The sequence below is a fragment of the Nerophis ophidion genome, linkage group LG10 (assembly GCF_033978795.1).
Source record: "Nerophis ophidion isolate RoL-2023_Sa linkage group LG10, RoL_Noph_v1.0, whole genome shotgun sequence".
Classification (NCBI taxonomy): Eukaryota; Metazoa; Chordata; class Actinopteri; order Syngnathiformes; family Syngnathidae; genus Nerophis; species Nerophis ophidion.
The window spans coordinates 32,062,590-32,075,896 of NC_084620.1; the positions used below are offsets into that span (position 1 = coordinate 32,062,590).

At 40.6% G+C, this 13,307-nt stretch overlaps 1 protein-coding gene across 5 annotated transcripts in view; it reads left to right on the forward strand.

The window, feature by feature from the left end:
- Nucleotides 1-13,307, forward strand: part of si:dkey-172j4.3 (diacylglycerol kinase delta) — a 122,064-nt gene that overhangs the window by 98,490 nt on the left and 10,267 nt on the right. For all 5 annotated transcript variants that reach the window (XM_061913512.1, XM_061913514.1, XM_061913515.1 and 2 more), the window contains 5 exons: nt 1,664-1,824; nt 1,902-2,007; nt 5,336-5,425; nt 5,519-5,632; nt 7,720-7,834. In XM_061913512.1, the coding sequence (XP_061769496.1) occupies nt 1,664-1,824; nt 1,902-2,007; nt 5,336-5,425; nt 5,519-5,632; nt 7,720-7,834 (586 nt within the window). The remainder of the gene's footprint in view (nt 1-1,663; nt 1,825-1,901; nt 2,008-5,335; nt 5,426-5,518; nt 5,633-7,719; nt 7,835-13,307) is intronic.

Consider the following 13,307-nt stretch of genomic DNA (forward strand, 5'->3'; position numbering starts at 1 on the left):
ACACAACGCTGTCAAGCGCCATTCATATAAAACGTTAAACTTTCATATAAGGTGGGGGCCGTAAAAGTAACGTCTCGCAGGCCGAAATTGGCCTGCGGGCCGCGTGTCTGAGACCCCTGTTTTAGATCATTTTAATTTGAAAGGTTAATATTTGTCGTCATCATTACGGTTTATCGGTACTTCCCTACAATTTAGTCTTGTTTCCTGATGTAAAATCCAACCACTCTGTCTTGTTTTTTGTTGTTCTGATAGACTCCTAACTTGTCCCATCCCCTAAAGATTACCGGTAAATAAATATGATTGGATTTTTGTCTGTCAAGTATTGTCGTCTCATTTTTATTCGTCGACTAAATTGTCAAAAAAAAATGTAATTGTTTTCTCCAACGTGCATTTGTTTTAACCCGTCAACAAAATTAACACTGGTGGGAGGTGAACTCACAGGCTGGTTTAATCCTCCCTAAATGTGTTCTCCATCCATCCATTTTCTCTACCGCTTGTACCTTTTGGGGTTGCGGGGTGTCGCTGGAGCCTATCTCAGCTGCATTCGGGCGGTAGGCGGGGTACACCCTGGACAAGTCGCCGCCTCATCACAGGGCCAACACAGAAAGACAGACAACATTCACACTCACATTCACACACTAGGGCCAATTTAGTGTTGCCAATCATACTATCCCCAGGTGCATGTTTTTGGCGGTGGGAGGAAGCCGGAGAACCCACGTAGTCACGGGGAGAACATGCAAACTCCACACAGAAATATCCTGAGCCCGGGATTGAACCCAGAACTGCTCAGGACCTTCGTATTTTGAGGCAGATGCACTAACCCCTCTTTCCCCATGCTGCCCTGTCCTTAGTCCAGTGGTTCTTAACCTGGGTTCGATCGAACCCTAGAGGTTCGGTGAGTCGGCCTCAGGGGTTCGGCGGAGCCTCCACCGTGGAGGTCAAGACACACCCGACTCATCATGTAAATTACAACTTTTCCCTATAGGCGCATTATAGATATCCCCAAACAATTTCCATTCTAATTTTCCATGTGTGAGCAAACGCAAAAACTTATTGAGCATTCAGTGGAGCACATGTGAGCGACATCAGACGTGCACATGCACTGTGGCCACACCAGCAGCACTCCTGTCCCAAACCTGACTAAATAACAAGTTAAATGTTTTATTATTATAATCAAATGACAGCAGTCATTTCCATGAGGTTATTTTCTAATATAGATGTTTTGACCCACTTACAATGACAATAACAAAACATATTGTATTTTCAGGAGCTGTCTTCTAGTATTGTATGTTTGGGTGGGGTTCCTGCTTTGGAAATAATTTTTACCCCTTTCAGATATCGCATTTAGTTCCCACTTAAACATTCACATGTTGCACAATGAGATGTAAACATGAAATCATGTTTACATTCCTGAAAAATATATCTTTAATATTATTTATTTAATACAATTACATAATCTCATGATTAATATTTATAAATTAAGATTAAATTAAGAAAAAAACATGTTATTTTTCACTAAAGAAGGCGAATAAGCATATGAAACTGGTGGGGTTCGGTACCTCCTACAAGGTTAAGAACCACTGCCTTAGTTAATTAAGGTTAATGTCTCTTTTCAGCGTTTATTTCTGTTACGTCGGTTTAAAGTTGCTCCACATGCCTGCAGGCGTTCGAGAGCACACTCAAGTCCTGGGAGGACAAGATGAAGACCGACATTGCTAACCCCAGGCCCCGCCTTGACTCCCAGCAGTCCATGGAGTACCTGACGGAGGAGGAGTGTGCTCAGGTGCAACAGCTGGGCATCGTGGCCGGCACGCTCATTAACAAGTCAGTGCTTTTTCTTTTAAAAAATGTTTTGGCAACACCCACAGGTGTCAGAACAATCTTCATCCCTTCCTCCCCAGGATCCGGGAGGCCGCCAAGACCCACAAGGTGGTGGAGCAGGAGTTGGCACACCCGGTCAATGCTAGCGCGGTGGTACTAACCGAGGCCAAGCTGTCCAGTCCTGAGGTAGGGACGCCGGGCAGAGTAGGCAGATTAGTCCAGACAAGTCGACAGATGCCCTGACGGACCGACACATTACTTGTTTGTGCATGTGAAGCCAATGCATCATTTCTATGTGAACAGTCTGGAAAGCAATACCTATCTGACATATATCATAAAAACTTACTAATGCATAAAGGAATGAACAAGAAAATGTTGCTCTCTTTGACCACATGGCTTTTTATGAACAAGTATATTGCACCGCATACATGTTCAGTAGGGTTTGATTGATTGATTGATTGATTTTGATTGATACTTTTATTAGTAGATTGCACAGTTCTGTACATATTCCGTACAATTGACCACTAAATGGTAACACCCGAATACGTTTTTCAGCTTGTTTAAGTAGGGGTCCACGTTAATCAATTCATGGTAGGGAAGGGTATTTGTATGAAGACTTGCTCTTTGAAAAACTGCATACTGTTGATCACATTACTGGTTGTGGCAACCTTGTCCACCATTGCACTTTTTATGCAAAGGCAAATAGGCCATTGCTAATTTTGCAACCGTTTACCGTACAGTCATATAACTTGGTATGTGACACTTGTTAACTGTTAGCTTGCTAATGTTAGCATGCTAACATTAAAGTGCTGAGTGTCTCAGCTAATTTTACACTTTTTACTCTGATTCCCCAGCCGTACACCTTAGAGTCATATAACTTGGTATGTGATACAAGCTAACTGTTAGCATGCTAACCTTAGCTTGCTAACATGCTAACCTTTTCGGCCAGTTTTTCAACTGTTTACACCAGTGTCATATAACTTGGTATCTGACATTTGTTACCTGTTACCATGCAAACAATAGAATGCTAACTTTTTGAGCTAGCTGTGCAACCAGTCCTATAATTTTGTATGTGACATTTGTTACCTGTTGCCATGCAAATGATAGCATGCTAGCTAGCTAACTTAAGCTTGCTAACTTTTTCATCTAATTTTACACTTTTTTTTCTATTTCTGCAGCCATACACCTTTTGAGTCATATATGAAATGGTATGGTGTATGAAACATGCTGATTGTTGTCATGCTATCGTTAGCACACATGCTAAGTGTTAGCATTTTTATGGAACATGCTACTCTTTTAGGCTAGCTCTGTGACTCATTTTGTACAGTTTCACCTAAGGATTCAGACACTGACCACCATTTAATAAGTACGGCAGATTCTAATTCCCTAGCTGTACACCTTAGAGTTCTATAACTTGGTATGTGACACAAGCTAACTGTTAGCATGCTAATCTTAGCTTGCTAACATGCTAACCTTTTGAGTTAGTTTATCAACTGTTTTAACCAGAGTCATATAGCTTGGTATATAACATTTGTTACCTGTTACCATACACACTATAGAATGCTAACTTTTTGTGCTAGTTTTGCAACCAGTTATATAACTTTGTATTTGATATTTGTTACCTGTTACCTTGCAAATGATATCATGTTAGCAAACTAACTTAAGCTTGCTAACTTTTTCATGTAATTTTACACTTTTTTTTTCTATTTCCGCAGCCATACAAATTTGAGTCATATATGAAATGGTATGGTATATAAAACATGCAAACTGTTATCATGCTATTGTTACCACACATGCCAAGTGTTAGCATTTTTATGTAAACATGCTACTTTTTTAAGCTAGCTCTTTGGCTAATTTTGTACAGTTAAAACTAAAACTCATGGATTCAGACACTGGCCACCATCTGATAAGTAAGGCGGCTTGCGGCGACCCCTGGCCAGAGGTCCGGGGCACAGATAACAGTTCTTTTATGTGTCGAGATTCCAGTCGCTACATATTAAGGATGTACTCAGCGTGTTTGTTCCTATAACCCAGTGTTTTTCAACCTTTTTTGACCCATGGCACATTTTTTGACTTGAAAAAATCCGGAGGCACACCACCAACAGAAATCATTAAAAAACAAAACTCAGTTGACAGTAAAAAGTCGTTTGTTGGATATGACTTTAAACCTTCACCAACATGCATCACTATAGCTCTTGTCTCAAAATAGGTGTACTGTCACGACCTGTCACATCACGCCGTGACTTATTTTGAGGTTTTTTTGCTGATTTTCTGTGTATAGGGTTTTAGTACTTGTCTTGCGCTCCTATTTTGGTGGCTTTTTCTCTTTTATTGGTGTTTTCCTGTAGCAAGTTCATGTCTTCCTTTGAGCGATATTTCCCGCATTTACTTTATTTTGGCAATCAAGTATATTTTAGTTGTTTTTTATCCTTCTTTGTGGGGACGTTGTTGATTGTCATGTCATGTTTGGATGTACATTGTGGACGCCATCTTTGCCCCACAGTAAGTCTTTGCTGTCGTCCAGCATTCTGTTTTTCTTTACTTTGTAGCCAGTTCAGTTTTAGTTTTGTTCTGCATAGACTTCCCTAACTTTCAATGCCTTTTCTTAGGGGCACTCACTTTTTGTTTATTTTTGGTTCAAGCATTAGACACCTTTTTACATGCACGCTGCCTCCCGCTGTTTCTGACATCTACAAAGCAATTAGGTACCGGCTGCCCCCTACTGATATGGAAGAGTATTACCCGGTTACTCTGCCGAGCTTTAGACAGCACCGACACTCAACAACAACACAGTTTGCAGACCATAATTACTGGTTTGCAAAAAATATTTTCAACCAAAATAGGTGCAATGAGATAATCTCCCACGACACACCGGACTGCATCTCGCGGCACTAATGTGCCGCGGCACAGTGGTTGAAAAACACTGCTACAGCCTACACACATCTTGGAAAAAAAGCTTTCAGATACGCTGCTCCATGGTTATGGGATAATCTACAAAGCTTCTAAGGTCACTTGAACTGATGTCTTTGGGGGAATTTCGGGTCATTTTTGAAACTTGGATAAACTTTTTCTATTAAGCATTGTACTTGTTTTTACAGAAACATTTTATACGTTGATTTGACTTATCACATTTTTTTATGTTAAAATGACAGTAATGTATTTTTTAACTGAGGTGTGTGTCTGCTGCTGTTTTTTTTGTTCTAATACGTATTTCTGTAACTTTGTGTTGCTCCCCTCCTGGCCAAGTCACTCTCGGAATTCAAATTTTAATTTAATTTTACCTGGTTAAATAAAGGAGGTAAAGGACCAAATTTCTTGTCTAGCATTTATAGCACTGCTGAGTTCATCAAACAATACGACGGGTGTAACGTGCACAACTTTCACACCAAGAACCGAATAGCAACATTTTTAAAGCGCATGCAGAGATGCTGACTACTCGTGATACCTCAAATTCAGCTATAGCCATCTTGGTGTCACACCTGTATACTATATAATACGATGTTCTTATTTGCAGTGTCTGAGTCGCAGCACAGCAGTAGAAATCGTCAACAGCAGCAAAGTTCTGCAGGCAGAGACCACCATGCTCCTGGATGGAAAACATCTGGTAAATTCTCTTCGCCGCCTGCCCACGGCTGCCACCGTGTGACAACTTTCTGTTGTGTTCCCGGTGACACTCAGTCCGCTCTGTCTTCCCCAGTCCGAGTCCCCCGAGGAAGAGGAGCTCCGTGTGACCCTGAACAGTTTGAGTGGCGAGCTCCATAAGCTAGAAGACATCCACTGGATCTGTCCACTGATGAACTGCACTGAGGAGGTGAGACCTGGCCCACATGCATGCACGAACACATTCTTGTATTTTTTACCTTCTTGAGACCTCTGAAAAATGCCTACCTCTTTAGGACCACCCTTTCCAGATGTATAAAGATTTGTATCCATAACATTAATAATATATACCAACTATGCAAATATAAAATAGGCAAGCTTTTAGTTTATTTTTAATTTTTTGTTTGTATTTGGTTTTTAATCTTCATTATTTACTTTAAGTTATTACAGTATGTCTCTATATACATATTTATTATTTTGAATAATTTTGGCCAAAGGGGGCGGCACATTTAAATTTTTTAGGTCAGGTAGGTCTTTATTGTCATTGCAACAAGTACGACATTTTTGTTTACAGCACAAACCCGTTCAAGATTAGACAAACAAACAGTGTACAGTGTTACAGAACAGGTACGCCAATGGGTCGCCACGAGGCGCCTCGTAAAAGATGGGAAAAGGTAAAACCCTGGGGAACAAAATAAGTAAAAAAAATACAATCTAGACTGGGATCCTAAAGGGGCCTTGTCTGGAGTGGAAAAAAAAACCTTCGTGCAATGCACACATAAACACGTTACATTTAATCACGACAAATTCGCAACAGAGGGGCAGGAAGTTGGGGCCCTGGTAGGCGACTGCCGCTTTGATTTGGAGGACCGCGCAAAGAAAGAGGCTTCAAAAAAAAAGTTTGGACAGACAAGACAAAGAGAGCACAAACACACTTATTATTAGATATGTTGGCCAGAGGTTGGAGCACTTCAATTTTTTATACACACTTGTTATTTCATATGTTGACCAGAGGGGGACACTTCAATTTTTTACATCCATCCATCCATTTTCTACCGCTTATTCCCTTTCGGGGTCGCGGGGGGCGCTGGCACCTATCTCAGCTACAATCGGGCGGAAGGCGGGGTACACCCTGGACAAGTCGCCACCTCATCACAGGGCCAACACAGATAGACAGACAACATTCACACTCACATTCACACACTAGGGCCAATTTTTTAGTGTTGCCAATCAACCTATCCCCAGGTGCATGTCTTTGGAAGTGGGAGGAAGCCGGAGTAATTTTTTACACACACTTGTTATTGTTATGGATGAAGGGAGTTGTGACAGCACAGTTCGACTAGGGGGCAGTAAAGCTCTATACCTTATTATATATATATATACATACAATATATATAATAACTAAACAATAATAATACAAACGAAGGAAATGGAGTGTGAACTAATATCCAGGAGTGTGTGGTGTAGACTAGGTGTGGGAATTACTTTAGTGTTTTACCGTAGTGTTGAATCGAGAGCGGGGACAAGACAGGAAGGTCTGAGTGACAAGCGGGAGGTCCGTGGGACTGAGAGAGAGGCGTTTAGAGGTCCATGTCCAAGTGGGAGATTGAGTTCGAAGAGGCAGTCCGGGAAGCAGGGGAACGACAACGAGAAATGACAAGACACACAGCAACGTCAACACGGGAACGGAGGGCTGCAGTCGGATCGACAAGGTGGACAAGAGACAATCAAAATGACGGGGGAAGAAAAACAGAGCGAGCAAGATTGCATAAGGCACGATGATGACTTACTGTACGCCAACAGAAGATTATGTTTCGGCGAGGGATGGCAAGTTGTGCAGGCTTTTAAAGCGGGGTCTGATCATCAGTCCAGGTGTGCCGATTGCCGGCGATTGATTGCAGCTGTTCACCGCCGCTGGTCTGGGACGCGCTCTAGGAGCTGTGCTCAGTCCAGCGCACGGGTGAATGCGCACTGAAGCGCCCGGACCGTGACATTTATTTCAAATAATGACCAGAGGGCGAGCACTTTTAAAACTGACACAGTCAATTTGAAAAAACCCTCCTTTTTGGGATCGCCCTAATGTTGATAGATTTCACCACCAAGAGTGTAAATAAGACATTCTCTATAAGATGCAATGTTTTTCTGTATTGGAACCATCATTTCGGTTCACCGGTCCTCATATGGAAGGTGCTTTTTCCTTGTTGGTGTCTCAAGAAGAGTAAAAATACAAGAACACACACACACACACGTTCCTTTCACTTACATTGTGTACAATTGTGATTGTCCGTCCTGGCGCAGGAGTCAGTCCGTCCATGCAGCAGCAGTAAGAGCAGCATGAAGCTGAAGATCCTGCCCAGGGGGAAGAAGGAGAAGGAGATGCTCTACAAGCAGAAGTCCAACAGCTCTCTCTCAGGTTCTTACACATTTATCTGACCTATCAGACCAACAGGGGTTTATGAAGACAGTATGGTAAGTAGGTGAAAAAGAAAACAACCAGCGGTTGTTTGTACTACTTTGAGCATTACTCTGCTGCTCTCTACTGGCATGACAAGGTATAACATGCAGAACCATGGCATCTGCCTTAAAAGTGAACTGCACTTTTTAGGATTTTTGCCGATCATTCACAATCTTTATTAGTATTGTAACGATACCAATGTTTTGGTACCAGTACCAGTAATACAATTATTCAGATTTTGGTACTTTTTGGTACTTTTCTAAATAAAGGGGACCAAATAATAGCATTATTGGCTTTATTTTAACAAAAATGTTTGGGTACATTAAACATGTTTCTTATTGGAGTTAAGTCCTTAAAAAATAGTGAACATACAAGACAACTTGTCTCTCTTAAAAATAAGTAAACAAACAAAGGCTCCTAATTAGTCTGCTGATGTATGCAGTAAGGCTTCACGGTGGTGAGGGGTTAGTGCGTCTGCCTCACAATACAAAGGTCCGGCAGTCCTGGTTTCAATCCTGGGCTCGGGATCTTTCTGTGTGGAGTTTGCATGTTCTCCCCGTGAATGCGTGGGTTCCCTCCGGGTGCTCCGGCTTCCTCCCACTTCCAAAGACATGCACCTGGGGATAGGTTGATTGGCAACATTAAATTGGCTCTAGTGTGTGAATGTTGTCTGTCTATCTGTGTTGGCCCTGCAATAAGGTGGCGACTTGTCCAGGGTGTACTCCGCCTTCCGCCTGATTGTAGCTGAGATAGGCGCCAGCGCCCCCCAGGACCTCAAAAGGGAATAAGCCGTAGAAAATGGATGGATGTATGCAGTAACATATTGTGTCATTTTCCATTCTATTATTTTGTCAACATTAAGGACAAGTGGTAGAAAATGAATGATTAATCAACTTGTTCATTTACTGTTAATATCTGCTTACTTTCTCTTTTAACATGTTTTATCTACACTTCTGTTCAAATGTAATAATCAATTATTCTTCTGTTGTTTGGATGCTTTACATTACTGTAGTTTTGGATGATACCACAAATTTGGGTATCAATCCGATACCAAGTTGTTACAGGATCATGTGCAGGACCAGTACGTTTCAGAGGCGATATAGTAGCGAAAATTATTCATTAGTATCGTGGTAAATTACTAATACTGATATACCGTACCACCTCAATCTCTTTGTGAGACTAGAACGCGCATGTTTTTCTCTTTTTTGTGCATTGTAATCTGTAAAATAATGCTTGTACTAGACTAACAATGCAGCTAAATTGGGTTATGTATTCTGCCTGTAAATATTTGTAAAACACATCCAAAAACCCTCTGCAATATTCCATTTACATGCCATCTCCTGCATATTAACCAAGTATTAGGGACATTGAACTTCTTTTAGTAACACGGCGCCTTTATCACAGAGGTAACTTACGTCTATTGATAAACGGTACTGAGCTGCTGCGTTGCCTGTGACTTGATAAAAGTTTGTGCTGAATTAAAACTCAGGCCTCTCAAATGCATGGCAAAAGGTCATGGCCATAAGCCGAGAAGTCGGGCAACTTTGAAATTAAATTTTGACATGGGACAAGCGGTAGTAAATGGATGGATAAATGGACATCTTGAGGAAGAAACAGCAAGACGCTCACATTGTTTGCCTGTGGAGTGAAGATAACGCTGAATTCTTTATGGAAACGTAAACACAAGTCCTGTGCTGAAAGATATAAACGTCCCATCAGTTAGTATCCCACTTTGAGCCGACATTGTATCGTAAGTAATAGTATTTGTGAAGATCTCCGACCACGATCCTCCGTTCCTTTGCAGGAAACACCACACCTTGGCTCAGTGGTTTACACTTTTTACAACAGTTTATATTGTTCAGAGTTCTTTTTCAGTTTTTCAGCTTCTGTCTCTCACGCTCAACAGCGTGCTCCTCCGCCTGGCTCTCACTCCCAGTTTGCCAGCCCCCTCATGGTTTCCAACGCTGCTAATAAAGGAAACAGGTGATTAGATAACTCGTCCCAGCTGAGGTATCTGCTCACCTGATTGCTGCTTCACGACCGGCTGCTGCACTTGCTCCGCCTGCAGGGGACGCGTAAGACACGCCCCTCTCCACAGTATTATTATGTTAAGTTTGTATTTCTTGGTCAGCACTTAGCAATACTGCTCCATGATGGTTTAGTGTTTCACTAGAGCTTGAGCTGCTCGTCACTCAGTTTGTAAAACTTGTAGTTCACCCTCCTTATATTCAGATTTTAAAAAATTAAGGTTCGGGATCATTATTTGTCCCAAAGGAGTTATTTTTGTCTCTCATAAAGTCTGCTGTTTGTAGTATTAGTTGTTGTTGAAGGATATAGTGAACTTTATGATGCACTCTCTAAATTAATGTGCCCAAAATACATTATTAAGCAATGCTTAAAATGATCAAAATACATTAATTTTTCATTTTATTATCAATGTGCCGGTTACTACATTACATCTATACTTACAGCATGTATATACATTTATTCTTTTATTTTATTTTTTTGGAGGACAAAGGATCTAATTACCTGCGTTGTTAGCTGACTCTTGCTAGCATTTATTTTCAAATGGTTGGATTGTGAATGATAGACAAAATTACAGAAAAAAGTAGAGTTCCACTTTAAAATAAAGTAACCAAACCTAAAATCAAGCCTTATATTTTTTCTGGGGGCCCACATTTTTATTAAGATATGGACCTGTTTTTATTATTTTACTAAAATGTCAATGCATGGTTCTCTCATACCTTAAAATGTGAACCTCACCAACTGCATAACATTATTACTATTTTTACTAATCAGCTGCAAAATGTTAGTCCATACCAGATTCTTAGCTTGAATATTCGTGCTGGAAATGCTAATAAACAAACTCCGTTTCCATATGAGTTGGGAAATTGTGACATATGTAAATAAAAACAGAATACAATGATTTGGAAATGCTTTTCAACCCATATTCAATTAAATGCACTACAAAGACAAGATATTTGATGTTCAAACTCATAAACTTATTTTTTATTTTTTTGCAAATAATAATTAACTTAGAATTTCATGGCTGCAACACGTGCCAAAGTACTTGGGAAAGGGCATGTTCACCACTGCGTTACATCACCTTTTCTTTTAACAAATCTCAATAAACATTTGGGAACTAGGAAACGAATTGTTGAAGCTTTGAAAGTGGAATTATTTCCCATTCTTGTTTTATGTAGAGCTTCAGTCGTTCAACAGTCCGGGGTCTCTGCTGTCGTATTTTACGCTTCATAATGCGCCACACATTTTCGATGGGAGACAGGTCTGGACTGCAGGCAGGCCTGGAAAGTAAACGCACTCTTTTTTTACGAAACCACGCTGTTGTAACACGTACTGAATGTTGCTTGGCGATGTCTTGCCGAAATAAGCAGGGGCGTCCATGAAAAAGACGGCGCTTAGATGGCAGCATATGTTGTTCCAAAACCTGTATGTACCTTACAGCATTAATGGTGCCTTCACGGATGTGTAAGTTACCCATGCCTTGGGCACTAATGCACCGCCATACCATCACAGATGCTGGCTTTTGAACTTTGCGTCAATAACAGTCTGGATGGTTCGCTTCCTCTTAGTTCCTGATGACACGATGTTGAATATTTCAAAAATCAATTTGAAATGTGGACTCGTCAGACCACAGAACACTTTTCCACTTTGCATCAGTCCATCTTAGATGATCTCGGGCCCAGAGAAGCCGGCGGCGTTTCTGGATGTTGTTGATAAATGGCTTTCGCTTTGCATAGTACAGCTTTAACTTGCACTTACAGATGTAGCGACAAACTGTATCTAGTGACAGTGGTTTTCTGAAATGTTCCAGAGCCCATGTGGTGATATCCTTTAGAGATTGATGTCGTTTTTTTATACAGTGCCGTCTGAGGGATCGAAGGTCACGGTCATTCAATGTTGGTTTCTGGCCATGCCGCTTACGTGGAGGGATTTCTCCAGATTCTCTGAACCTTTTGATGATATTATGGACCATAGATGTTAAAATCCCTAAATTTCTTGCAATTGCACTTTGAGAAACGTTGTTCTTAAACTGTTTGACTATTTGCTCACGCAGTTGTGGACAAAGGGGTGTACCTCACCCCATCCTTTCTTGTGAAAGACTGAGCATTATTTGGGAAGCTGTTTTTATACCCGATCATGGCGCCCACCTGTTCCCAATTAGCCTGCACACCTGTGGGATGTTCCAAATAAGTGTTTGATGAGCATTCCTCAACTTTATCAGTATTTATGGCCACCTTTCCCAACTTCTTTGTCACGTGTTGCTGGCATCAAATTCTAAAGTTAATGATTACTTGCAAAAAAAAATGTTTCTCAGTTCGAACATCAAATATGTTGTCTTTGTAGTATATTCAGCTGAATATGGGTTGAAAATTATTTGCAAATAATTTTATTCCGTTTTATATTTACATCAAACACAATTTCCCAACTCATATGGAACCAGTTTTTTATTTCTATAAATAGTGGTACTGCGCTTTACATTAGCAATCTGTACAAAAACAGAAGCAGTTTTTCCTACAAGAAAGTAATCATTTTCAGAAACCCAAACATATTAATGCAAAACACTTTTCATCGAGAACATTTTTTTATTTTTTGAATTTATAGTGTTCCACCTTCTTTATCAAAGTGCTGGCACTTGCCAATGTGTTTGGCCACACTTTGGGTTATTTTGTTGTTGTACTCAGTAAAAAGATGCCCAGAGACTTGTGGTGTACCTGTGTTAGTTAGCAAAAAATACAGTCAACCAGGGATGATGTGATATAGGGGCAAAGAAGCTGGCTTCCAGGTGGGGAGTGCGAGCATGTTTTGAAATAAAGACAAAGTTGCAGTGTATTAATAACACGTCAACACTGATTCACCAACGCGTAGGATTCTTTATCTGGGCACTTGAGTTTGCGTCATGATATGTGGGCGGTTGGACTATTTTTGTCGTGTGGATGTGTTGCTATCCAATAAAAGAATGTATACAAAAACTAGAGGCAAATTTCAAAGTTAACACATATGATTATTCACAAAAAATATTGCATTAATCATGTAGGATGCAGATTAATCACACACTTTATTTTGACAATACATGCTTATATACCTTATGGCAATGGTTCTGAAACTGTTTTCAAAAATAACTACTTCAGAAAACACTTGGCTCGCCAAGTACCTCCATAATGACCAACATTAGAATACAGTAGTTTAGTAGGCCTAAAACTTTATTAAAAACAGAGCAGAAATTGTATTTAAGTATGTCTAATATTTTTAGCCACTGTAACATTACACACTGTTTGAGCAGTAACGCTTGTTTGAATATAGTAAAATAACTGCAATGAGGTGGTGGTGACTTGTCCAGGGTGTACCCCGCCTTCCGCCCGAATGTAACTGATAGGCTCCAGCGCCCTCCGCGACCCCGAAGGGAATA